The 27,700-nt window shown below is 44.5% G+C and overlaps 1 protein-coding gene across 4 annotated transcripts in view; it reads left to right on the forward strand.

Moving 5' to 3' along the window:
• The window catches only part of TRIM28 (tripartite motif containing 28), a 31,183-nt gene that overhangs the window by 723 nt on the left and 2,760 nt on the right, over positions 1 to 27,700 (forward strand). The window contains exons 2-18 of one of the 4 annotated variants that reach the window (XM_080978411.1): positions 14,458 to 14,570; positions 14,738 to 14,870; positions 15,621 to 15,756; positions 16,521 to 16,637; positions 16,839 to 16,953; positions 17,392 to 17,538; positions 19,135 to 19,249; positions 20,402 to 20,532; positions 20,854 to 20,991; positions 21,254 to 21,284; positions 21,652 to 21,694; positions 22,680 to 22,908; positions 24,011 to 24,318; positions 25,102 to 25,222; positions 26,442 to 26,516; positions 27,391 to 27,595; positions 27,643 to 27,677. In XM_080978411.1, the coding sequence (XP_080834537.1) occupies positions 14,458 to 14,570; positions 14,738 to 14,870; positions 15,621 to 15,756; positions 16,521 to 16,637; positions 16,839 to 16,953; positions 17,392 to 17,538; positions 19,135 to 19,249; positions 20,402 to 20,532; positions 20,854 to 20,991; positions 21,254 to 21,284; positions 21,652 to 21,694; positions 22,680 to 22,908; positions 24,011 to 24,318; positions 25,102 to 25,222; positions 26,442 to 26,516; positions 27,391 to 27,595; positions 27,643 to 27,662 (2,177 nt within the window). In that variant the 3' untranslated portion in view covers positions 27,663 to 27,677. Of the gene's footprint in view, positions 1 to 14,457; positions 14,571 to 14,737; positions 14,871 to 15,620; positions 15,757 to 16,520; positions 16,638 to 16,838; positions 16,954 to 17,391; positions 17,539 to 19,134; positions 19,250 to 20,401; positions 20,533 to 20,853; positions 20,992 to 21,253; positions 21,285 to 21,651; positions 21,695 to 22,679; positions 22,909 to 24,010; positions 24,319 to 25,101; positions 25,223 to 26,441; positions 26,517 to 27,390; positions 27,596 to 27,642; positions 27,678 to 27,700 lie in introns of those variants that run through there. The other 3 variants (XM_080978408.1, XM_080978409.1, XM_080978410.1) reach the window with 3 other exon arrangements.

Genomic DNA, 27,700 nt, shown 5'->3' on the forward strand with positions numbered 1-27,700 from the left:
CCATCCCCTTTATCGTGGTCTTTATGGGGGGGGGGCTTTGGTGTGGGAGGGAACGTCCTTGTTTTATCCTCGTGCTCGCTAGGTCGAGATATATATATATATATTGCAAGAAGTGGCCTTGGGAGAGTGCGCGCGCGGGGGGGGGGGGCGTCAGGCGTGCTGGTATAAATGGGAGTAAAAAAATGGAGGAGACGTGGGGAAAAAAGGTGCATGAGAGAGGAATGCCTGGTTTTGTACACGTTCCCCGCTCAATTTAAAAAAAAATAGCATATTTTGGGGTGGGGGTCGTGAGCAGGAGGAGGCGAGGGGGAGTGGAGTAAGGGACGTTGTGGAGAAGGAGGAGGATGCGTGTATGGCGGCGGCGGAGGTGCAGCGAGGGAGGCGTGGCCACGTGCATTCCGACGAGGGGGGCAGCGACGCGTATCGCGAGAAGTGCAGCTGCTGGTCTGCTTTTTTTTTTTTGAGGTGGGGGGAAGCGACGGGTCCTTATCTCTCCCCTCCTCGCCATTCCCGCCTTTTCCAGGCCCGCCCTGGTTGCGTTGAGCATTCCCATAAGGAATTTCTGCCTCTTTATCCTCAAGGATTTGTGGGAGGGAGAGGAATGGAATTGTAACAGATGTTGGAAGCGTAACTTTTTGTTTTATGCATACAGTACTTAAGGTGCCTCGTTACAAGGGGGAAAGCTTGCGTGCTGTGGAGCGGACATTAATTCCCTGAGTTGAATATGGGGTACGCCCACAAAAAAAACAGCATGTGAGACTTCAGTCAAAGTTGGTGAGAGAACATCTAGGAAAGCATGCATAGGAGGAGTACACTGCAATGGGTTCAGAAACATCTCTAAATGGGTTAATTAAAAGCAGCATGTTTGCTGTTGATGTCCCTAAGAAGAGTGTTTGCACTCCAAAGGCTTGCTACTCAACACTGTCGAGCCAGTACTGTATGGTCATTGTTCTAGAACGTAATTCATGTGATAATTGTTTCTTCCACATTAGTGAAAGTAAACCGAAGTTACATGCTATGTGCTTTTTCTTGACCCATGCTTATATTCCCAGTTCTTGATAGTATCTGCATACCCCAAGTATATTTAGGTCATTTCCCTCTAGCACTAAATGAAGGTGTCCAGGTATTGGTCATGGCTTCTCATTTCTAAGCAGTCTTAAATGAAGTTGATTATTTTGATCCTTTCAGTTTAGTTTCAGGCTTGGATATTGGATTGGAAACAGCCTCAGTCACCTGGGAGGAGAAGGGGTGCTAGCTGTTAGTTTTTCTGGACCTATTCATACCACTGACTGTGGGGTATCCTTCCTGGTCATTTGTCTGAATTAGGCTTTGAATTAGAATTTGAACTAAACATTCAGAGTAAGGTTGCCAAATAATAAATGTAGAGAAGAAAACTTTAAATAAACCATAGGCTCCCCTCCCCCCACACCGTCTTTTGCACCAAATGAAGTTTTATATCAAATTCAAATCTTAAAGTCCTTGCAGCTGTTTCCGTTCCAGAGTTTGTGATCTCACTTCTTCTAGCACGTGCCTGTACTTCAGTCCAATTAAACACTAATTAACAGGAGAACCTCTGCTTCATAACGGCGGTTTTGGAGGTTTTTTTGCAGACGAAGTGCTTTTGCACTCAGCTGCTTGGTCTGTCAGGCAGCCTATGCATTCTACTCCTACCTACTCCCACTTCTTCTGGCGCAAAGAGGGGGGCTTCTGGAAGAGATCGGGGTTTCTTTGAATTGCCTTGTAATGTGGACAAGATGGTGTAGGAATTTGTGGTGAAATAAGCCTAAAATGTGCCCCAGTACCTTCCTTCAGGGATCCTACTGCTTGTGAAGATGTGTGTTTCTTGATTCCACAGGAGTTCCACCTGCGAGCTGAACAAGCAAATTAAGATACAGTAATGTTAAAGTTTATTAAGCTATGATTACTACATACAAAAGAATAAGCAATATATGCAAAGTTACTGGTTTTTATATGTAATGAACTTTTAGGACAGGTGATTTCCGATAGTGTCTTGGCTCAAATCCAGGTTCACATATGGGTTCAGTTCTTTGTCTTTTCTTCATCTGCCGAAAGCTCTGCCCAATAAATCTGTTCAGATATGAGAGTGCCTTTTCTTAGTTTTCTTAAATCAAGTCTTCCTGTGGTGGTAACTTCTGCCCTATTCATTTCTTTGAAAAGAAAACAATGTCTCTCCCCCTCCTTGGTTCTTTTTTCTTAGACATTTGTCAGACTGCGATGCTAAAAACCTCTTTTTTTTTTGCATCAGCTCTTTATTTAATGGTTTGGCCTAAGCATACTTTTAAGTATGTGCCAAGGGGTGTCTAAGCTATTTATTTGATTTCAAACGGCTTTTAGCTATGATTTTGCCTAGCCCTTAGAGTAACCCTCAGTTTATCCAAAGTTTACCCAAAGTTTGATCGGCCTTATTATGTGAGTATGTACATCTTATTCTGGTGCTGGAATAAGACAAATAATGGAACCTATCTGCTTTGTTTTTTTCGCCTTCTCCAGGAGAGAGGAGGATTCCTCTGCCCAGATGTCCTCTGGTGGGAACATGGGAGTGGGCTGGAGCCTTGTCTGCTTACACAAGGGAAGCACCCCCCCTTAAGCAAACAAACCTCGCTCTGAGAAATCTCAGCCTTTCTTCCAAGTCCTCTGATAGTTCTGAAGGAAAAATGCAAAGACTTCTCTTACTCACAGAACACTTTGGATAACTTGCTTTGCCTCTTTCTTAGATCCCTCTGGCAAACAAGAGAAACCAGAGTGAGAGGTGAGATCTTTCAGGACGCTTTGGTCAAGGAAAAGAAACATCTAGAGGTTTCTGTCCTCCAAAACTCTCAGCAAACAAAGATTTATTATTCTGGCACATTTTTATTCTGCCATCCTATCACTGGTGCACAGTGGCAGCCAGACAAGCTTTCTTAGTGGTGGCCCTCCCTGTTGTGCATGCAAATACACGTAAGCAACTTTAGGATTTCATTCCTTCAGGGTGCATCTTGGAGTAGAAAAGGAAGAATTCAAATCCCCCAAAACCATAAACAACGGTGCAGTAATTTGATGCTGGGCTTAATGGTCTTAAGGAGTCCTTCACTAATTAGTCAAGTGTATTACTTCATTCACTCTAAATGTGGTAAGCTAGCTCAGATGCATTTGGGAGTGGGACCCACCTTCCGCCCAGAGTCCTTTCCTGACAGCAATGCTGATCCGCAACACATTTTTTATTTTTTTAAAATAATTTTTAATAACAGGCCAATCACATCACATTATCCAAATCACATTAGTTCCAAATTATACAGCCAAATTTTAAATTTTGTTGGGGTACCCATACATCAAGCTCCGCACGAGTCCAAAACTCCGAACGAGTCCAAACATCACTTATATTACTGCTTTTAATTAGACAGTTCTATCCAGTTCAATCTAGATAGTCCTTTATTACTTTCTTTCTCTTCTTGTTGTTATCGTATATTCCTTTCTTTGCGATCTCTGATAATTTTCACAAGCAGATTGAAAACAGGCATCCCTCTGTGTGGGTTTGTACTCTTCAAATATCTTAGCGCGTGCTGGTTTAGCTTCAGATCTGACTTCACCGAGGGCTCGTGCCAAGTGTTCGGCACCCCCATTTCTCGAATCAGGGGTGCATTGTGAACACCGCTGGCAAGGCAGCGCCCCCCCCCTCTCCTGGGGGGGGGGGAGGAAGACTGCATACTTCCCCTAGCAGCCCCTTAATTACCTCGTATGGGTCAGAGAGATGTTATTGTCGGCCATCTTCCAACGCGCCACCTGGTGGCCATACCACCCGCAACACATTTTAATACCTCATATACTTTTTTGGGAGGGGGCAGACTTTCAAAGCAGCAGCTGGATACTCCTAGGAAACTAGGCAATTGAAAATTATTTTACCTTGAGTGCTCTTCTCTTTCTTGACTTGAAATGCAGCTTATCTAAATGAAGAGTGGGGGGAGTTAATTGATTTCTGTCTTTTACTGAATCACAAAAGCAAGGGTTTGATCTGCCTTTGATATGATCCTTCTGCCACCAGTGCAGCTTCAGTGAAGATGGAACTGAATTTAATTCTTGAGTAGAATGTTTGCCAAGTTGGCATTGAATTGTGAAAGCAGAAACCACCAGTTACTCCCTCTGATAAGATTCTGCAGCAGTCTGGGAGCTAGACCTCTTTTCTTCTCTCCCACATAGTTACACCCTCCCCCCCCCCCCCGCCAAAAGAAACCAGCTATTCAATTGCAATTGGTGAAAAATGGTGGGGAAACCTTAGCAAAAGTTAGCATTTTAACTGGTTTACCTTTGGTCTTTATACATTTGTGATCTCTATGCTAATGTTTTCTCTCTCCACATGTGTTTACAAACCTGGCAAACTGGGATAGCATTGCATACATCTAGTCCCTGAAAGCTTTTGGCATAATAACTTTGATAGTCTTTCAAGTACTACAAGTCCTTAGTTTTCTTTTTGCTACAAGAGACTAAAGCACCTACTCCAAAAGCTAGAATGGTATCAGTTTCCTGCTGCTTAGTCAAAAGAAGACAAACAGCAATTTTCAGCTTTGTTTATGAGAGTAATAACAGTGCTTTCTCTAAATAGGGGCCTGTTTATGTTGTGTGTTGTTAAAATTTGTATGTGGCACTGTTTTCTGATAAAGGAAGGAGAGTATATTAGTACTGTTCTGTTTACTATAGAATTGGTAGTCCTTTTAAAGATGGAGAATTCTTAATTTTGTATCTATCCAGGATTCAAATAGTTCAGATGTCTTGTATGGGAGCATAACTTTACTGTTTGCTCCTAAATACCATGCTCATGTTAACAGCTGTGTGCTTCATTACCTAAATGCTTTTTGGCTTGTATTTGAATCAGCTGTGACTGAAACCCTTTCAGCTTGCTTTGGGAGCTATTGAAAAATTGGTTATTTGGGGAAATGGAGCCAGAGAACTTCCAAATCCAATGCTCCCCATTGGGAAACGATGCTTCTGAGTGTAGTTGGGAGCATCATTCCCACACTAGCAAGATTTTTACCCTTCTGGTTAACACTCTTCCTGTAGGTTTCTCATTCCTCTGGAACAGATTTGTGGGGAAATTGGCTGGGAAGGCCAGGCAGCTATTGGAGAAACAGCTACATTTTGAATTGATCTGAATTCAGAGGTGTCTAGTTCAAAATAGGCTTTTCAAACTGGGGGGACTCAATTTGTGCGCCCCCTGTCCCCAGTTTGAAGCTAAAGCTGCAACAAACAAGTCTGTATAAGAAAGCCAAGGTTAGAGTGGTCTGTAAAATATTGTCACAGGATCCCCTTTTTGCCATCCTTTGGCCCAGATGCATGCTGGGTGCTTGCCTCTTCATCCTCCAGGCCCAGGAATGGGGAACCTGTAACCCTTCATATGTTGTTTGATTCATCTCTCATTGGTCCTACTGTTTGGGGCTGAAGGGAATTGAGATCCTACAAAATTTGGAGGGGCATAAGTTTCCCATCGTAGCTCTAGGAGGTAAGAGCTTCTTAAGAAAAGTCTGGACTAGGAGGTACCTTCCACTCTCCCGCCTCTCCTGGTCTCTTTTGCCTCCACAATTTATTGTTATAGGGTCCAGGCTTAGTTGAAGGAGGAAACCAAATTTTCCTTGCCTTGAATCCATTTTGTAGCTTAGTGTATGTGCATGAATGTTAGCTAAATACTTTCAGGAGAAGTATGCTTGTAGACAGTAACTATATAGTAATCAGAATTCTGATGAACCAGCAGATTTTCTGAACTAGTCCCTAGATGTTGTTGGACTACAGGTCCCACCATTCCTAGCCAGCAGGACCAGTGGTCAAGGATGATGGGGAGTTGTAGTTAAGAACACTTGGGGACCCAAGGTCAAGAAAGGTGAGCTGGAGGAATGCAAGTAATCAGCAGGGTCGAATGACTGCTAATCTCAGAAGAATGGAATCTGTTGCAGAGGAGTTAAGTTAATGAATGAGACATTAATTAAAAGTTAATTAATAAGAATGCTGTCTTCTCATACAATGAGCAGTCGTGGAGACTCATCATGTGCGCTCATCACAATAAGGGTCTAGCTTCATTTAAAGCCTGCATCTGGCTTTCCTTTGGTGACCCCAGGCAAACGGATTCCTAATCCCCCCCCCCAAAAAATCATACTGTGATTTTAGTTCTAAATGGTTTTGTCTTCACAGAAATGTGTGTTTCCCCACGCTTAGAGAACAGCTAATAATTACAGAAAGGTTATTTCTGCATTGCTGCCAATGTAGTAGGATGGTTACAGCACTGGAGTGGGAAGACTTGGGCTCAAATCTCTCTACCTGCCCATGAAGATGATTGAGGGACCTTGAGATGGATATTCTCTCCTACTAATCTCTCCTACTAAAATGAGGGGTTGGCACACACGTACAATAGCATGAGCTTCTTGGAGTAAGATGGGATAAAAATGTAATTTAAGTGAAGCTTTTAAAAGGTACTTTAAAAGGTCTAGGACAGATAGGTTACAAACTTGGCTTTCATTTCTCAGAAATGGGGAGCAGCCATTGCCTCTTCATCCCAGAATCCTTGGTGGATAACCTGATACGCTGAACACCTGGGAGGGATTTGCTTATCCTGCAATCTTCATCTTGGAAATTAGCCTACAAGCTGACCTCATGGCTACAATAGGCCGTTTAATTTTTGTACCTTACACCCTTGTGCGAATTAATTGAAACAAAGTATGTTTTCTATCCTACTCGTAATCCTGTACTCAAAACAAACACGAAAAGTCAGTTTGATCATTTTTTATGTTTTAATGATGCAGTCATTACGTCAGCAGCTACTGTATTGCATCAGGCTGTAGAATTCTGTCCAACCACTGTAGTGTATGATGCAATCATTACGTCAGCAGCTACAGTATTTCAGCTTTTAGAAACCTGACCAGATGTGATTTGACCACTGTTCGAGATGGATGTGACACCTCGGAAGATCATAACTCTGCACGAACACACAGCTAAGACGTATCGAGAGATTGCTTCAGTAGTTGGTGTGAGTTTAGCAACTGTCAGCCGTGTCATCAAGTTGAAGCAGGAAACCGGATCGGTTTCTCCTAAACGTAAAGGAAAGTGTGGTCGTAAGAAGAAAACAACTCCTAGAGATGATGCTTACTTGCTTCGACAAAGCAAAAAGGATCCCCGCAAGACGAGTGATACATTGAATACGGATTTGAAGGAGAAAGGAATTCAAATCAGTTCCTCTGCAGTTCGCAGGCGCCTTATTGCGGTCAAACAAAAAGCCGGAAGACCAGTCAATAAACAGCTTTTTACCCAAAAAATGAAAGAAAAGCGGTATAAACGGGCAAAAAAGTACAATGAATGGATGAAAGACCAGTGGAGACAAGTCCTCTTCACCGGCGAAAGCCATTTCTTTGTACAGGGTCGGCGAAGTCCGCATGTTCGAAGGTCACAGGGAGAGAAGCTTCATGATTGCCACATTGGACTGAGCCCCGTCACACATCGAAAGTGGTGAAGAAATTCACAACAGAGTAGCAAATACAGGTGCTTGATTGGCCAGGGAATTCCCCGGATGTAAATCCTACTAAATTCATTGTTTGTTTCAATTAATTTGCACAAGGGTATATATCACTTGTTTCTTCCCAGCTCCTGCTTTGTGTAATATCTTGCCAAATGAAGAGTTCCAGACAACTCTAGCAATCTGTAGTTTTGTGACGTTTTGTAAAGTACTGGTCAGCTGCAGTTTGTAAACATTTCTGAACGTTCCCTAGTGTGATAGTTCCATGAAAACAGGAAACAAGTGCACGGGGGGGGGGGGGATGGCTAGGCTAGAAATTTGAGTACTAATTTTTATATTTGCAGGCTTTTGGTGTTTTGTTTTGTTTTTGCACAAGGCAACATTCAAAAGCAGTATCCCTCACCTACAACCTGAAGTGATAGTTTCTCTTCTGCCTCATTCTGCATGTTTCAGGCGCAGTAGAACATGCTTTTGGGGTTTGTTGTAAAAGTACCCTAAGTGTTCAGGACCGCACAAGATCACCAAGTCAACATTTAACTTTCTATTTACTCTTCATACTGGAGAAATGGAAATATTTGTAAAATATTTTAATATCTTAAGTGCTTTAAGATCAACAAAGTTCTTGTGGCACCTTAATGCCTTAAGAATAGTTTATTATGATATTAAGTTTTCATGGATTTCAGTTGACTTCATCAGACACATGGAGCGTTATCCACAGTTTCTGGTATATTCATATGGTTTGGAGTGGAATTGTAACTGGTGAGTTTAGAGGGGCATTAAATGCAGAAATTCACAAAACACTCTTTCAAATTGTATGTATAAAGCAGGATGTTTCGGACACATGGTGAAATGGACTGTAATCCATGAATGCTTGTGCCACTATTAGTTCATTAATCTTTAAGCTTCCAAAAGGTGGTTCTTTCGTTTTGCTGCAACAGTATGGCACAGCTATCCCCCAAGGAAAATGCTTTTAGGAAAGGAGTGCGGAACTTGGAGCCTTCCAAATGTTATATGGCTACAACTCCATCCCTGACTATTTGCTGAGGTTTACTGTGAGCTGCAGTTGTCCATTGGCTCCATTTAGCATCAGGTGAATGTTTAGTGGTGGTGGTCCAGAGATGACTGTGTAGTTCTGCAACATCTTGTTGGGTAACAAGTTATGTAGAACTCTCTTCAAAAATGAAACAAGACTCTTGTGTATGTGCCTTTGTTCCCTGAGCTTTCTCTGTTTCTAAAGGAAATGCCAAGGTTTTCATGTGGGGGAGTTTCCTTATCACCCAGCCATTCTTTCTCTCTGTAGCTTAAGGGCAAGTTTGTGTTCCTTTAAGTATGTGAAGATTGATGATCTCCCACCTCAACCCCATGAGTTTCCTGAGAAGTGGAGAGAAGGGAGATAAGGGCTTTCCATTAAGGATTGCTGACGCCTTGCTTTGTAAAGCAAATGAAGACAAGATGGGGGATTTAGCTGAAGATGAGGATATCTTTAGCCAGGGCTCCCATTTAGCTGGAGTAAATGATGTGCACAAAAGACTTGGAAATGGTCTTCACTAGAAAAACACAGAATCAGTTAAGTTGAAAAGCAGCCTAGAAGAGGTGTTTCCTTCTAGCAAAAATAAAAACCAAACCAAACCCCTTCTACTCAGAGAGGGCAATTTGACAAAACCCTGTGTCTTTATAAATGTGTGAACAACTTGTGCTTTAGAGAATTTATTTGGTTCTTTTTCAATTTGTGGTATATGGATGGTTATAACCAGCCATAGCAAAACAGAAGTACCAACCTTCTTATTTGGCAGGGTTTTTTGTACAAGACAGGGAAAAGGGGGTAATCTACCAGTGGTGGACTAAAATTGTATTTTAGCACACGCCTTCTTAAATAGCTTATTTTTTGTGGGGTGGTTGTGGTGTTGAACATACGATTTGAACAAAGTATTTTTTTTGTCCTGCACTAGCTAATTGACTTACGTGCTATTTGAACACATGGTAGCACCACACAGAATTATAGTCCTGCTGTTGTCCCTTTGTGCATTTTCTGCTCTTTTTTCTCTCTTTTTTGGGCTTGCCCTCAAACTAAAATAGAGGGCTGCTTTGTCTACATTTCGGTAAATTAGTCCTTACTGCTTAAGAGCCTGAACTAACTTTCCTATTGCCGACTTCTAAGAATATAAAATAAAAGTGTAAGATTCGCTCATCTCAGGAATACTTCCTGTGTTCCACATATTCAGAAAGCAGAATTGAAGCTCAATGTAAATACAGCCTTCTTGTTATCTCAGTGGAAGAATGATGTCATGCTTGGCCCAGGGCCATTGTTTCAAAGCGCTGTTTTTTGGTCTTGTAGTCTAGCCTTTAGAAATAACAGTGAAACAAAATTCATTGAGACTACAGACTTGCATTTTTTTTAAAAATAATTGAAATGGAAAGATCCATCTCTGCTTACTATATCCATCAGCTGCCATGTACCATCATTTGTCCCCTTGAGGCTTTTGAACCCGACTACTCTTTTAGGAAGACCAGGAGGACAGTCTACCCTGGTGGGCAATGGCATCTTCTGGGCCTTTGTGACCCTGGCTGCTGTGATGGGAAGTGACCAGCCAGCAGATTGCAGCTAGGCCCCAGATGGCCCACTGTATCCAGTATAAGTCATACTCTGAGGAAGCTTATTGAAATGAATAGGCTATGTTACAGCTACTTTTAGAAAGGTTAGATCTAAAGCCTGTTTTTAAAGCTTTGAACAGCATGTTTCCATCAAAGCTGGTTGTTATAAAAACCTTGTAAACATTTAAGAATTTGTAGCCTGGCCTTGCTTGTCCTCTTCCCTTTCCAATACAGCTGTACCTTGGTTTTTGAACAACTTAGTTCTCAAACGTTTTGGCTCCCGAATGTTGCAAACCTGGAAGTGAGTGTTCAATCACTCTGGAAACCCACTCTGGCTGAAGAGTGGGTTATAAAATGCTATAAATTACGTATTTAATCCTGAAGATTCAGGATGGGTTGGAGCACTAAATTAAAACAGATGTTTAACAGTGGTAGTCGGTAGGCCTTGTGATGGTAGCGAAGGAGCCTGACCTTTTCCACTTTAGGCTGTAGTCCTGGGAGCATCTCGGTGTGGATCACAAAACAGGCCAGTGCAGAGAGGCCTACTTTTGAGTAGGCATAGGCAGGATTGTGCTGTGAGATTTTGTGTTGCCATGGTGGCTAGGATCATTTGCAACATAGCACATTTAGGGCTGCTTTTGGTCCATCTCCACTAGGGATTGGTGCTCTTCTCCATCTCAGAAGCTTTGCCTTTAGTTTTTCTCCCCCTTTCCCCTCCATGTTTCCTCACCTCAGCTCTGTAGCCTCATGAATGCTTCCTCCCCTGTTCATATGGTGATTGCACAAATGCGCCTGCTGCTGATCTTTTGGTTTGCAGCAATAAAATTGATAAATGAGGCTTCCTTTTGTTTCTTCTTGGTAGGCGGCACTCAAGTGTTAGAAACTCAGGTATGTAAGCTATTCACAAAATGACACTTTAAAGCTTGGGTACAGTTGCCACCACAGAATGCCTAGGCACATTTTTTTTGGTGTAATCTATTATGTATTAATGGGATGTGGGTGGCACTGTGGTCTAAGCCACAGAGCCTAGGGCTTGCTGATCAGAAGGTCGGCGGTTCAAATCCTGCGACGGGGTGAGCTCCCGTTGCTCGTTCCCAGCTCCTGCCAATCTAGCAGTTTGAAAGCACGTCAAAGTACAAGTAGATAAATAGGTACCGCTCTGGCGGGAAGGTAAACAGTGTTTCTGTGCGCTTATTCTGGTTCGCCAGAAGCAGCTTAGTCATGCTGGCCACATGACCTGGAAGCTGCCTGCGGACAAATGCCGGCTCCCTCTGCCAGTAAAGCAAGATGAGCGCCGCAACCTCAGAGCCGTCCGTGACTGGACTTAATGGTCAGGGGTCCCTTTACCTTTACCTTTTATTACATATTATTATTCATTTCATTTCAATACCACTTTATATTTTAAAGGAAATAAAACCTCAAAGCTGTTTATAACACATTAAAACATCAAATGAAACAATCTAGGATGAAATGAATTCAAGCTTCAAAGAAAATATTTTGGATCCTTCTCCCAAGTTGTATATTGCTTTCCCCATATTTATTTACCATCTTAATGTATGTAGCTGCCCCATAGCAGAATTACTCCAGGAAGCCATGTCAGTGTATTGGTTAGAGTGTCGGACTCAGACCTGGCAGATCAGGGTTCAAATCTCCACTGAGTCATATAGCTCACTGGGTAACCCTGGACAGGTCACAATCTCTTAACTTATCTCAGAGTCGTTGTAGGGATTAACTGAGAAGGGTGGGTGGGTGAACCATATACTCAATGAAGAAAAAGGTGGGATATAAATGCAGTGAATAAGCTCTTCTGCATACCTGCTTAAGAAAGCTGGAGAGGCCAGCCAGATGGAGATGTCAGTTGCCAACCTGGCATCGAGAGATCGCCACATGTTCACAATTGGACCTGTGCCATGGGTGTGGCCAAGGGGGGTGGGGGGGAGTTGCCCCCCTAAATCAATCAAACACATAGCTAACTGAGGTTCTCCCCCCTTCTAACAAAAAATGCTGGCTAACCCATGACCCGTGCCAGTTGGAGAATGTACTTGGCACCTGGCTACTTTCTAAGACCGTGGCGACTTCTGTTCTCGGGCCTGTCTCCTGAACCGAGGAGGGCAGCCTTCAGCAAGAGAACGTGGGTTGAGTGGCAAACAATAGTCTGCAGGCATCATTTCTCTGCAGAACTGAATTCATTCTTGGAATCGGATGCTTCAAAGATGCCCTGAGAAATTACAGCTGATGACTTGCAGGAGAAAGCTATATATTTATCCTCAAAAGTATATAGGGCTCCTTGAGGGAGTGCTCCCCTTCATTATTGCCATACTTTTGCTTGGCGCCTCTGCCCCCTCCAAACAACATGAGTTGCCCACTGTTTGCATCGGCCAGATAACTCTGGGAAGTTGGCATATTGTATGTTTCTAGAATCTTTTTGGAGGTTTCATTTAAACTGGTGGCTATTGCCCATAGTTGCATCTCATGTTAATGCTAAGCTTTGCAGAACAAAGGTTTCTACAGTAGCTTTCCCTTAAAAGAGAATTGTGTTCAAGTAATATCTGCTATTATAAAACAAAGGCTGTGCTTATTGACGATCTTGTCTGTGATTGTGCTTGGAGAGTACTGAGGTGTATGGTCAGAACTAGCCAAAATATTTTTTCTTTAATATACTAGCTTGCATATTAGTTGCTAGACTTTCTTGTTCCAACAGGATTTCAGGAATTGACAGCTTTTAATCAAAGGGGTGGTGCTGTGCTGTTTTTATTGTAATTATTTGTATGCTTTAAGCAGATTTTATAGAGTGTTTGTAGTTTAAATTCTATCAATATTTTATTGTTTTTTAAATTACTGTTTTCCTATGTTTTTAGTGGTTCTTTTTATCTGTAAGCGGCTTTCAGTCTTGTCAGAGAGGAAAAACGCGGGGAATAATAATAGTGTATCTCGGTATGAAATAGTTTGGCTTAGCTGCCAATTGTTGTCATTCTGGCTGTTACTTGGTTTTGTAAAGATGACAACATTGTGAATACTTCGATGGTGAAATAAGATGTGGTAAATATACAAGTATTTATTGATTCTAAAATTTTTGCTTTAATGTTGGAATTGTGGTGTGAACTGCTCTGGAAATAACAAAAATCTACACAAATATGTTTCACATTTTTAAAAAATAAGTGCAAACTGGTGTACAGTGGTACCTTGGGTTACGAACTTAATTCGTTCTGGAGGTCTGTTCTTAATCCGAAACTGTTCTTAACCTGAGGCACGCTTTTGGTAATGGGGCATCCTGCTGCCGCCGGTGCGCGATTTCCGTTCTCATCCTGGGGCAAAGTTTGTAACCCGAGGTACTACTTCCAGGTTAGCAGAGTTTGTAACCCGAGGTGTTTGTAACCCGAGGTACCACTGTAGTTGGTTATAGGTTGTGGGGGAAACGTGGATTGTGAAATGGGCAGCTTTGGAATCTTGGGCTAGATGGATCCTTGCACACATGTGTGAAATACACGCACAGGGGAAATGAATGAAGGACTTGACTTGCTTATTTTACTAATAACTGGTTGCTTATAATTTGTATAATGTGGTCAGTGCTGTACACAAAACATGACAGTCCCTGCCTACGATATTAGTCTAAAAGCATGAGATGAAAAGGAAAGTAGGATAGAGGGGCACCAGTTTTTAAAGTTTCTGAGTCATTAATATGACCAGCCAGAATGGAAGCAGTTGACCTAATCTTTACATGTGAGCTGCTGGTGTGGCTCTTCCATTTCATCCTCTGTAACCATTTGTAAAACAGGTGTATTTGGTTATATCTTTCTGATATAGAGGGAAATCAAGGCAGCAGGGAATTTGGGGTGTGTGTGTGTGAGAGTGAGTGAGTGAGTGAGAGAGCGAGCACAAGCGAGTACCCCTCCCCCACTTTTCAGGTTGCAGTGATGGCTGCTGACCTGGCAAGGCAGATGAGTAATGGGAGAACAGTTCAGAAGCATTGACGTGCGTCTTATCATTGCTTCTCTCTTATCTGCAAACCCACCTTATCCTGAAATGGCTGCACAAATATGGCTAACAGGCTAGATAACGTAGAGGAGACTGGTTCTGCTAGGTGCTTCTGTGGGTCTTCCATTTTTATTTCTACAAGGCAGTTTACAAGCATATATCCTTTTGTTTAAAAAATGTAAAAATCATGATAAGCAGTACAAACCGTTCCCCCCCCCCCCCCCGCAGATAGGCTTATAAGCAATACAAAACGTAGAATCTCCAAGGCAGAGACTTTTTCATCCAGCTGGAAAAGGCTGTCGAAACGAAACAAAAAAATGTCTTAAATTGTTTCCAGAAAATACAGATAAGTGTGTTCCTGTGGGTTGTGCCTGATGTTTCCGTTGTGCTTCTCTTTGCAGTGGTTGACTGCCCAGTGTGCAAGCACCAGTGTTACCTAAAGGACATAGTGGAGAACTACTTCCTGCGGGATGGTGCAACAGAGTCTTTTGGGGATGCCAGAGAAGCTAACCAGGTAATGGGGTCACCCCCCACTCCCCACAACACACATCGTATTCCAATGTTTCTTTGCTCAGTCTTTGGATGTTCCTTGGCTGTTTCTGCCTCTCCGATTGGGGTGGTTGGAGGAAAAAGACTCTGTTGTTCTTAATGGTTAATTAACCATGTTCCTTTTCCCATCAGTGCTGCACCAGCTGTGAAGACAATGCCCCGGCCACCAGCTACTGTGTGGAGTGCCAAGAGCCCCTGTGCGAGACTTGCGTGGAGGCTCACCAGAGAGTGAAGTACACTAAGGAACACACTGTCCGGTCCACAGGTAAGTTGGCGGCATAGGGAGAAGGTCTTGTGGGCTGCAAAGGTTCACTGTCATGGGTGTTTGGTGGAAACGCCTGTCAGGCTTCAGGGAATCTGCTTCCTCCCTTCCTTGGCAGTAGATAAGCAGGAAAAAGGAAAAGGAGTCTTCTTACCACTTAGAAACTTTTAATGATCACAGTGAGAGAACAAAGAACACATTTCCTATGAACGGGGTGCTCCCAATTAAGAGTTCCACCCCATGACTCCCTAGTCACCCATGTCACTACTGCATCTTGTAACCTGAGCTCACACCCTCTGTGCTTTCTGTTCTGCCACCTTCTGGGCTCTTATTGTTCTGGGCCTGAGTGGAGGAATGCTTTCCAGAGACAGTGTATCTGTTAACCCTCTCTCTCCCAGTTTTTCTTCTCCTAGCTGTTCCCCATCCAGTATTTCCCAGCTTCTCCCTTCTGAACTATGTCCCTCTGTCAACCACTGTTCCAAATCTATACTGTCTTACTGCTCCTGGGAAGACTCAGGATCCTGATCAGGAGCAGGGGGAGGCTCCCACCCCCTCCGTGCAGCCCTCCTCAGCACGGTCCCCGATAACTTCCAAGGGAGTCGAGAGAAACATTACTTGTCTGAAACTAGTGCTGCTGGCCCTGGCATGGTCGGCGCAAATGCCATGGTTTTCTCTCTCCCATCCACATAATGCTGAATCTGTTGAGGTGTGTGCCTTGCAAGGGTAAACAGGCTGTCCTCTGCTTCTTGCTAGGCTCTTCCAAATCCCAGGAGAGAGAGAAGACAGTGTACTGCTCCGTCCACAAGCATGAGCCACTGGTGCTGTTCTGCGACACTTGCGACACCCTCACCTGCCGGGACTGCCAGCTGAATGTGCACAAGGATCACCAGTAAGCATTCCTGCTGGCTATGTAGAAACATACCTGTCAATCTAGAATGATGCCTTCTGCTGCTGCTGCCTGAGACAAACTGTGGAGTTCATCAGCCAACGTCACCCTTCTCCAACCCAGTGTCCTGCAGATGTTTTGGACTGCCACTCAAATAAGCCATGTCTATTTGGTGCACTGCCTGGGGCTGATGGGGAGTTGGTAGCCCAGAAACATCTGAGGGGCACAAGGTTAGGGAAGGCTGTCTTGGCTGTAAGAATGCCATTCCATGCCCACATGTGGAAGTTCCATCAAGAAAAATTGGCTGTTCCTATCTTGAGTTAGGCTTATTTCTTCACCCCTTTCCTCCACCTGCTTCTGCTAAATTGGTCTTGACAATAAGTGGGGAAAGCCAGTGCCATATAGGTGTTGACCCCCTTCCAGCCTGAGATTTTAAGATGCAATAGGTTTTGATGGTTAATCAGAATATAGAAACGTATAATTGCAGAGGGTCATCCAGTCCAACCCTGTGCTATGCAAGAATCTCAGGATGTTGTTTCACCACTACTATACCCTGCCTTTCCTCCCGTAGGGAGCACAGAAGGATTACTGTAAAAACAAGCAACAATTCTAAAGCACTAATAAAACAGCTGAATGTTTTTCTTTTCTATAAATCCTTTTAAATAAATAAAAATAAAAATTGCAAGAGAAAATGCGAGCACACCTTTTATAATAGCTTTTAGAATCCCAGTACTGTCACCAAATGAGGGCTGTACCCTCCTCTGCAGGTACCAGTTCTTGGAGGATGCAGTTAAGAACCAACGCAAGATGCTGGCCTCGTTGGTGAAGCGCCTGGGAGATAAGCATGCCAACCTCCAGAAGTCCACCAAGGAAGTGCGAACCTCGTAAGTGCCTAGTTTACAGAAGACCCAATTCTTAGATGACCACAGTTAGCATCCATTAAGCTTTCAGGGTCGTCATGTGGTTTTGGGTCACAGGCTTTTCAAAGGATTATGGGAGAAAAAGCACTGGTAGCAGAATTGTACAGAACTTATTGGCTCTCTGGGGACCACAGCCTTATGCTACCCCCTGCTTTAAATCCACAGGATCCGGCAGGTGGCAGATGTGCAGAAGCGAGTGCAGGTGGATGTGAAGATGGCCATCCTGCAAATCATGAAGGAGCTCAATAAGCGGGGCAAGGTGCTGGTTAATGATGCGCAGGTGAGAGACTGAAATGACCGCTTCTGATTGCGAATGGGCATGTCATAGCGCGGTGGTTTTGGGGAAAGACGGGAGAGTTTGGGGTGGGGAAGAAAATTGCAAAAGAAAACTTGAATGCCACCAATCAAAGTAATCTTCACTTACTAGCTTGCAGTCATTTTTCATCTAATCAAGGAGGACCAACCATGCTTTTAAAAAAGCAGAACAAAATCTGACTCTGGGAAGAACTGCTCTTGAGGGGGTGGCCTTATTGCACAGGTCACCATCACTGCAAATATGCACAATAAAGGCCTGAGCCACAGTTACTTCATATGTGGCAGCCAAAGCTTAACTTTGACTATGTCACTGCCAATATTGGGTATAGTAAGACTAGATAAAGTTAGTAGTGGCTATGATGATACTGAATCAAGTATTCCCTTTTTTTCTTTTCCTTTACAGAAAGTCACTGAAGGGCAGCAGGAGAAACTGGAGAGACAACATTGGGCCATGACAAAGCTCCAGCGCCACCAGGAGCATATCCTACGCTTTGCCAATTGGGCCCTGGAAAGCGACAACAACACTGCCTTGCTGCTTTCGAAGAAACTGGTGAGATCTCTGGTGCTCCTTTCCCACATGCCCATGCAGGACCTGTTGAGAGCTTTCAAGCTGTTATTTGGCACTTCTCAAATGTTTGATATTTGCTTCATGTTTGAGGTTAATCCACCTATCGGCTTTTGCATTTTGGTTAAAGGAAAAGATGTATTAAAAAAACAGAATTCTCTGGGTGCCTAGATCCAGGTTTGGGACAAGTACTCTTTGGTGAGAGAACCCCAGCAGAGATTTAAAATCTCAAAAGATGCAGCAAAGCAAAGCAAAGCGTGGAATACAGCCTGTTAGAGCTTTAAAATAGCCCCTTCTAAGTTACTTCCAAAGTTCCCCACTTCCCTTAGCATAGTAAAAGATGATACATTTTGTAGTTAAATAAGGTATACAGTGGAACCTTGGAAGCCGAACACCTTTGAACTCAAATATTTCGGCTCCCGAACGATCGAAAAACCGGAAGTGATTGTTCCGGTTTTTGAACGGTTTTCAAAAGCCAAACTTCCACTCCTGCAGCCAATTGGAAGCCGCGCCCGGAACAGATTAAATTCGAAAACCAAGGTTGACTGTAATTACAAACTCTTCAAAGGTCGGAGTCATGTGCTTTTCCACCCAGCTGTTAAACAGGCAGTGAAGCTTAGGTTCCATAGTGGTAAGTGTTTCTAAATTATTTGTACAGAAACACAAAGGTGGCTTTGTAAGAAAGCCACGTGGTTTGGGCCTGGAGCAACCAGCGCAGACCTCCTTCCTGGTAGGGCTCACATGGTGGAATGGTAGAACAAAGGCACGAAACCCTTCTTTCCAAGGTGAGGGGAAGTGACTTAGCTAAGCCAGGCAGGACAGCCCACTCTTATGATCTTAACACCTTTAATGCATTAATTAAATTCAAGCTGGTTGGTTATATGAAGGTGGCTATCCCATTCAATCAGCTGGGATTAAGTTTTCTGTTTTACAATTTAAAATACTCTTACTGCATCCTTAAGATATCAATGACTTACCTTCTTCTCTTTCCATGGTTCGTTTCACATATAAATCCCTGCATATTTTTTTAAAAAACCATACCATTCAGCATTCCATTACTGCATCCATCAAAACTTCTTTACCCTGTTGAATTTATCTTAATGCTGCCAGCGTTTTCAGCTGTACAGTTATTTCCCAAATAGTCAATAAATGTTTTCCAATCTTCTTTAAACGTATGTTCTCCTTATTCTATATGTTAAGTCTGTGAGCTGTGCACAACACAACCCATGCTGCAATTTGAGCCCTCTAATACATAAAGTTAGGTACCGAAGCTGCTCAGTAGCACTGATAAGGAAGTCTTATCACAAGGAACTCTTTCCTCACTAATGGAATTGACCCATTAACTGCATTCTTTAACAAACCTGCCATGGTTCTCTGCGGTTTGCATTAAAATCTCTGCCCTTCTTGCCACACCATATGGGTATCCATTCTGGGTACCCAAAGACAGTGCAGAAGGGTATTGACTGACCAGCTAGACTGTACTATATTGATGGTAGTGAATGAGCTTTTAATGGTTTCCCTTTGGTACAACTAAGCTTGCTTCTCTTTCTCTCACACACTCCCCACACCCTTCTGCTTCAGATTTACTTCCAGCTGCACAGGGCTCTCAAAATGATCGTCGATCCTGTGGAGCCCCATGGAGACATGAAATTCCAGTGGGACTTAAATGCTTGGACCAAGAGCGCAGAGACATTTGGTGAGAAACTGACTACTGGAATTATTTCATTTATTAATAAGATTGTAGTTCACGTTTTTGGACATACACTCCACCCATGAAATCAATAAAATACAGCAGAGCAGGGCAACATGGTGACCCCCCCCCAGGTGTCGCACCCAGCAGTTGTAGCTCAGAACATCTGGAGTGAGCCATGTTTATTACCCTGCGGTATAACATTCCAAAACTTCTGTAAAAGCAATTAAGAACATGAAAAACTGGCTTTATTTGTTACCATTTTAAAAGAACAGTGCTTCCCATTCAAGTAATTCATGCTTTTAAGAGAAGGGATGGAGGCATTAGCATGGGATCCTGCTGTCCTATGCATTCAGTGAAATCTAGGATAACAACTTCTGTTTGAAATAATTTTAGATCTCTATTTTACATTTCAAACAGAGTCTTGGATTTTATTTATGGTAAGCAGTATACAATCAAGTAACTAAAATAAATACTAAACTTCTTTCCCATTTCAAGGGGGTGACTTGACTGGAAAAGAAAGTAACGCACCGGTTAATTCTCCCCCCCCTTCTTCCAGGGAACCAGATTTCTGAGACCCCAAACTCTTGGGTGTAGTCAGTCAGCACCCTTTTTGTGCATGGCTTCTCTGAACTGGGACTTCCTGGACTTAGAAGAACTTGCTTCTGTTGTCTGTCCTTCTCTTTAGCTACTCCATAGACTTCCTTCACACTGATGGTACAATGGTAATGCTGGGTGATGTGCAATAAGGTGCGAAAACCATACAAAGCACAGTGCTGTCCCAAACGTCTTGCAGATATCTGTGTTTTCAAGATAAAAATCTACTAATGAAATGTGTCTCTGTCTGTCAGAGAGACAAGAGAACAGAAAATTCTTAAGAGCCTCTTTGGCATTCAATAGGTGATAAGGTTTACGTGACCTAATGTACAGTACTGCTGACCAACCTGCCCAGGGATAACAACATCTGGATGTGGCTCTCTTGAGCTGTTCTGTGCCAGCTCTCCGGCTTCTGTGCCTGGATGCTTTGCTTGCCTGCATCACTGTTCCGGCCCTACCTCATTGTGACAATTTTTACATTCTTGCATCGAGACAAGTGTAACAAATGCCAGCCCTTGAGAGACATAACCTACCTTTTCTACCCCACCATCCCTCCCCTAGGTCAGATAGTCTCGGAGCGGAGTGGCTTGCTGGCGACCCCTAATGCCCAGACTCCCCAACAGCGGGCCAATGCTACCTCTGCTGCATCTGGAGGAGTGGCAGTCAGGCAGGGCTCTGTTCCTCCTTCTCAGGTACCGGCTCTCCTTTGTACCAGTTCTGTCTCCCCGTGATTGCCTGTCTCTGTAGATCCAGCAACCCTTGGCTGGTTGGTCCACCTGCATCCTGGGAGTGCCTGTCTCAGTGGCGGGGAGGTGCATTTTATGCATGAAGCTGTCACAGTAACAACACACCATGCGTCATCAGTCGTGTGCCTTCTACAAGTAGATAGTACGTTGCTGCATGCCTTGGGCTAGCCTGCCGGGGCCCCCATAGTGGTCGATGGTCCATGAAATGCTCCATATCCATTGGCTTAACGTGCAGTAACAGGCTTCCTGGTCCACCTTTCCATGTAGGGTGTCCAGCAGATGTCTCTGCAGACAAGCATATTGAATAAGGGAGCTCTGCTTCAGCCTGTGCTGCCTTCCAACAGCCAGCGGCAGGCAATCCCCGACTGCTATATCAATGATGCTAGTGCCTCTTCTGCTGGACAGGTGAGCAGGGAAGGATGAGGAAGAAAGGGTCTCTAGAATGGAGGAGGGCGCCTTTCCTGGCACTGCTTACAGGAGATGGAATGTGTCTTTGTGGGTGCTGATTTCTCCCAAGGTGTGCCTTTCAGTTGTAAGCCTGCAGTCGAGGGCCACTGTCTTGCACAGGACCTGTAACAAGTAATGTATCTTGATGGAAAGTGGTGAGGAAGCAGCTTAAGGCTTGTGTTGGGTCTCTCCCTTGACTTTTTGCTCTGTTCTTTTGCAGCCAATGGACATGGGTGACGGCTTTGGCGTAGGTAAGAAGCATGAAGGGAGCTGAAGGGGTTTCAGTGGGAGGGCAGGTAAAAGCTTTAAGGGCAGGCTGAGGAGCCTGTGGCCATCCAGATTTTGCAACCTCCATGAGCTTTGTTCCGTTGTCTGGGATAATGGAGGTTGTGGTTTTAACAGCTTCTGGAGAGCCACAGGTTTCTGATCTCTGCGTTAAGGGGTCCTTTCACTTCTAAGATTTAGAAGGAACATCAGGGTGGGGGTGAGGGGTTAAATTAGGCATCGGGCAGTCCCATGGATTATGACAGATTTGTTCTGCATTTGGGCCAAGGAGGGCTGATGGGATCCAATTTGGGATGACTGTCTTTTGACACTTGTTTTCCCTTACTACAACAGAAGGATCATACTCTGGTGAAGCCAATGTTTCTGGAATGAAGAGGTAAGTGCATTCTTTTTTTATGTGCTGCCATGTGTTCCTGGGGCGCTTGGGCCCCATTCTGCAGTAGTTGACTTCCAAACCACACTCCCATCTTCTCTGTTCTCATACACGTGTGCCATTTCAGAATCTGGTGCATTGTTGAGTGCTAAGAATCTGCCTGCTCCAAAGGAAAAAGATCTTGGCCATGGATTTGTAGATTTGTAGGCTACTTTGAAAAAGTGGAGTGGTAACTTACCTAAAATATAGAGATATTCTATTTACTACCTCTTGACAGTAAATGTATGAGATAGTTATTGAAGGGCAGCAGCATGCAGTTGCTGGGTAACTCTTTCCACCCCCCCCCCATCGCAAAATGCCTGGAACAAGAATTATTCCTGCATGAAAGTATAACCTTAGGAGTTCTTCAGAATACGACCTGAATAACCTTTTGTTGTTGAACTAAAACTGAACCAGCAAGCATCCTTGTCTGCAAGAGGTAATAGGTATTAAAACTGGTTGTGTTGCTGGACTGGAATTCTTGGTGCAAACGAGAATTTTATTTTGCCCATCCATGTGACACATTCCAATCAAATTTCCAAGCAGATGGAAAGCTTGAGAGTTGCCATGTTCTGGGAGCTCAGGTCTGATCATTAGGAAGTGCATTTTGCCTTGAGCTGGACTAGATAGAAGGCTGCTGTCTACTCATTAAGCATATAAAACCAGTTCCACCCTAGTTAACACTACAACAGCTGAATGGGGTTGTACTCTTGCAGGAGTGTCATTGAATAGGTGTGTTGAAAGGGTGGTATCAGTGGGAGACTTTCTTTTCCTACCAGGTATTGCAGACTTCAGCTAGACCTTTGTAATTTCTGAGGTTTAACATACACGATTTTCAACTTTAAATCTAAGGCAAGAGGGCCTAGGACCTTAAATTTCCTAGACTTTACTGTGTATACTTGAAGGCCAGGCCTGCAGTTCCTAACATGGGTTTCCTACTATGCTTCAGGTCCCGCGGCCAAGATGGAGAGGGTGGCACCGTGCGCAAGGTGCCTCGTGTCAGTCTGGAGCGGCTGGATGTGGACCTGACATCGGACAACCAGCCACCTGTCTTCAAGGTGTTTCCTGGCTCTTCCACTGAAGACTTCAATCTCATTGTGATCGAACGTGGGGTTCAGCAAGCTGCAGCTGCGGCAGCTGCCGCCGCCCATTTAGCAGGGCTGCCGGCAGCAGTGAAGGTCAGCGTTGCCCCTTTAGCATAGATCTGGGTGGGGTGGTGAGTATTGCTAGCTGCATGTAGCGATCCTGCTCACCTGTGAATACCACCCACTTTTAAAACCACCATCGCCTCCTGTTCAGTCCATAAGGAGTTCCAAGTTTTGTACACAGTCAAGCAAAGTAAGTCCGTCCCGCCCACCACTGCTGAAAGTGTGGGCCAGAGCATGCTGCTGCAGTGCCCAAGGGGTTGAAGTGTGCCTGGATGAATTTGACCAGTGAAGCAGGGATGCCTGCTGCAGATTGTCCCATCTGTATTCATCCTCTCCCTCCAGCCAATATGACAAGGAAATCTACTTGGGCATCTTCGGTCTGCGTTAAAGCTGAAAGACGTAAGGAGCTCCTAGAATATCATCAGTGTCCAGAAAATAGCGCAGTCTTCTGACCCTTTGTCATCTAGGCAGTGGGGAGGCTGGATAATAGGGGGACAGGTTTAACTGGCCTGTCCCGAGCAGCTGCAAGGTGGATACCCGTCCATCGTTCTAGGAGCTGTTCAAGGAAAAACCAGTGTGCTTTTTGAGTTGAAGAATACTTGTGTGCTCCCCCCAATTTTAATGAAGGGAGTAAATTCCTGTGCGGTGTTGGTCTAGCCCAGGCATAGGCATACTCGGCCCTCCAGATGTTTTTGAGACTACAATTCCTATCATCCCTGACCACTGGTCCTGTTAGCTAGGGATGATGGGAGTTGTAGTCCCAAAACATCAGGAGGGCCGAGTTTGCCTATGCCTGGTCTAGCCCAATATTGACAATGTGGACATGATCTCTGGGATGTCTCCTGCATCTAATAAAAATAGGTTTGAAAAATATATATATATATAATCAGTTTTCATTTTTTCCATTATGTCAGTTATACATTTTTAGATGTATGTTCAGAAATATTTCTAAAACATGAGACTATTGCATAATCTGCATCACTAAATTCATCCCAGCTGGTTTGTACGAGCAGATTTATTTCACCCTGTTCCCTAATAATGAGGGGGTGTTCTTTATTCTTTGTACTGCTTTCCCTGTGCATTTTCTCATTGTGCTTCTGTCCTGACTCCCTCTTTGTCCTCCTTCCTCCAGGAGGAGCAGATGGAGGCAGCTATTGACCTCCCAGCTTCTGTTGACGCTAAAGACACTAAGCCAGTGGTGCTGCCCCAGGATGCTTTGCTTCCAGAAGGCTCCTTAGCACCCCGGCTCATCTCCCCCAGTGGCAGCACCAGCTCTGCTATGGAAATGCAGTCAGTTCACAGCCATGATGGCACTGCCAATGGGGACGAAGCTGCTTCCTGCAGAGTCTGCATGAAAGCTGGTGCTGTAGTCATGTGTGATGGCTGCAAGAAGTGCTACCACCTGGATTGTCACCTGCCTGCTCTCCTGGAAATCCCCAGGTATGGGCTTCCCTATTCCTGAATGTCATCTCGTGCATCTTGGTGTTCCTCCCGCTGGCTCTGGAGGAGAAGACAGGGCTTGTAAGTCAGGAATGGTGGTAGTGGCACAAGCAGCAAGCCTTATGAAGATGACTCTGCCCAATATTTCTATTCTTGTAGCGCTGCAGAAGGGAAGTCCTTCAGCAAAACACTTGAGTGCTCAGAAGACATGGAAATAGATGCTTCCCCCTTTGGAAATCATCAAGATGAATTTTCCTTTCTCTGTGTTATATAATCTGCAGTTAATGCAGACTTAGTGTATCTGGGAACATTCCTTTGCTGGAGGGCCACAGGTTCCCCACCACAATTCTAGGAGGTGTTTGAATAGTAGACTTCTTCCTAAGCCATCCACAGCTAATCTTTGCAAACGTGTGGTGGGGAGTGCATGAGGACTATCTAGATGATGGAATGGAACCTTAAATCTCTGCACAGAGACGCTTGTAGAAACGAAAGGGTGAAGCCTGTAGGCAGCTCTGATCTCTTAACTTCTCCACTTCAAAGGTAATGGGTCTGCAGTGACCAGCCAAATGGAAATAAATACCTAGCACCCTTTCAGGATTAAAAATAAAAATAAAAAAATTGTGAGGAATGGAACCTGCTAATAAGCCATCTTAAAAGTAGCAAGAATGGAAACGAAATCACAAAATAAAAATTCCAACTGCAAGTTGTCAGGATTTCTCCCTAGCTGTACTGTAGCGGTGGCCAACCTTGGAACAATACCTCTCTCTCACTTTGCCCCTGCAGCCAGGAATGGAAGTGTCTGTTGTGTGAGCAACCAGTGAGATCCATTGAAGAGGATGGGACCGACTTGACTCCAGTCTCCATAGATGGGGAGGTGAAGATACTGTCAGCTGCTGACCAGCAGGTACTAGTCTGCCCTGTCTTGAGAAGAAAAACAGCTTGCTCTGGCTGATGGTGTGGGCAGAGCTGGCTTGGGGCTTTGGAGAGCTGAATGCTTCGTTTGGGGTTGACCTGACCTTTAAAGCAGACAAGGTCTGGAGCACATATAATTATAACAGCATCCAATCCCAGGAATGGGTTAGGATGTCCATGTCACATCGTCCCTGACCATTGGTTTTGCTGGCTGAGACAAGTTCAACATCATCTGGAGGGCGTCGCCTTGGCTAACCCTGAGTTAAACCCCTCCTTACCTGGGAGTAAGACCCACTGAACTCAGTGCGGCTTTCTTCTGAGTAGACAGTAGATGCAAGTCAGCAGCACCAGGCGGCCCTGGTCGGCTAGGCGCTGGGGTGGATTCCACCCTGCAGTGTCAGGCCCAGGCTGCCACCAGGCCCAGAACTGGCAGCAGCAACAAGCAGCTGTGGCTCGCTCCCAGTCCTACCCGTTGCCATCCCACCACTGCACTTGCCTGACCTGGGGGTTCTGGATTGCAGGCTCTACTGGTCAAATGGGCCCGCCCTCTTACCCAGTTGTGATTGGCCAAGCGGCTAGCCAGCCAATCAGGCTTTTTTTATTTAAAAAATTCCCCCTTCACTTCTCATTTCACTCTGTGGCTCCCTAACCTCATGGTGTGCCCCCCCCCCCATTTACACAATTTTCACCCGGGAGCCCCAGGGGGCTATATGGACCATCCTTCCCCAGTATGGCACCTTTTGGCAGCAGCTCCTGTCAGCCTGCATGACCCAATGTTCATAATAATAATAATTTATTATTTATACCCCGCCCATCTGGCTTGGCTTCCCCAGCCACTCTGGGCGGCTTCCAAAAAAATATATTAAAATACTGTAATACTTCAAACATTAAAAGCTTCCCTAAACAGTGGTGATTATAGAAATACGATCTGAAACAGGTTGAGGTCAGCTAGTCCTGGACCCTGCCAGGGCTAGGGCTACAGTGAGCTGCATGGAGGTATGAAAGGGTGGGCAAAGCAGTACAGTACTAGTCTTCCAATATGGACCTGATTTAGGCAGCTGATTCCTGGATGTCACAAAGCACTGAAATGATAATGGAGAGGACTTGACAATAAACCTACACATCCATGTATCTTGCAGGCTTCTGATTTGCAGCTTAGTCACCTTAACTCCATTTGCCACTAACCACCTTCTCTGTTTTGTCTCCCACAGAGATGTGAGCAGGTTCTCCTTGAGTTACTGTGTTATGAGCCATGCAGGCCTCTCCACCGACTCTCCAATACCATAGTGAGTCTGTCATATGTGATGTAAGGGGAATGTTGAATATCTAATCAACGCAACGGTGCTTCATTTAGTTGTAAAATGTTAACACGTTTATGGCAAGTATTGTCCCTTCTCCTTTTGTCCCCCCACTTCCAAAGTATTGGAGTGGTTTTATGGATTTAAATGCAATTGGTGTCCTGTTCTTTCTCAACTCTCACCCACCCATTTCCTTCCACGGAGAAGGGTATTTTGTAATACAGGAGGAGCTAATGTGGCCTCTGGAAGCTGTGGACTGCAATTCCCATCATCCCCAGCCAGCTTGGCCAATGATAAGGGATCATGGGAGCAACAGGAGGGCACCATGTTGGCAACCCTTGCTCTTAATGGGCTTGCTCCTCCCATTTGCTCTAATAGGCAGACCTCCAAATAACCCTGGTAACTCCCCCCCCCTTCACTCCTGCTTAGCTCCAAGGACACATTAGTGGAGTTCTGCCAACTTTTCCGTTTGCCTATTTCTATCCTCTTCAGAGGCTGGAAGAGAGAACCAGTTAAAAAAAACAAAACCCAGAAGGGGTTACTTGAATGGTTTAAAAGGCCTACAAATGCTGTGGCTGTATTGCTTCCCAATTCAGGCAGGGAAAACACAGTATTGCATTATCTTGGGAATGTTTGGAGGATCCCTTTGAAAGAGGATGGGGCAGAGGAATTCCCACCTGCTCTTAGGTAGCCATTCACATAACAGCAGGAGCACTCTTCCCAAAATGCCACTATTTGCATTGCAAACTTGCCGGATGTCTTGTGGACTTCTAAAACCATGTACCTGTGATAGCGTGAGAGGTGCTGGAAGCACCTCGTCAAGACAGCTTGGTTTTTATTCCTGTCTCCTTCTGTACTGCAGGAGGGGCAGAACACCATTGACTTGACCTTGATCAGAGCCAAGCTGCAGCGGAAGCTCTCGCCACCCTATGGCTCTCCTGATGAGTTTGCAGATGATGTCTGGAAGATGTTCAGGCAGTTTAATAAGCTGACAGAGGTAAGGCTTCCTCTTGCTCAAAAGGGCAGAAGGATGACAGGTTTAAGGGGGCTAGAATGGGGGCCGGGGGGTGGAAACAGCTGCAACATTTCCAACCAACCAACCAACCTGCTACAGGACTACCCCTAGATATGTAGAATGTCTAGATGTGCTGTGTTTGAATCTGGGGTGGGTT

The sequence above is a fragment of the Podarcis pityusensis genome (genome assembly GCF_964106645.2).
Source record: "Podarcis pityusensis genome assembly, chromosome: 13".
Taxonomy (NCBI): Eukaryota; Metazoa; Chordata; class Lepidosauria; order Squamata; family Lacertidae; genus Podarcis; species Podarcis pityusensis.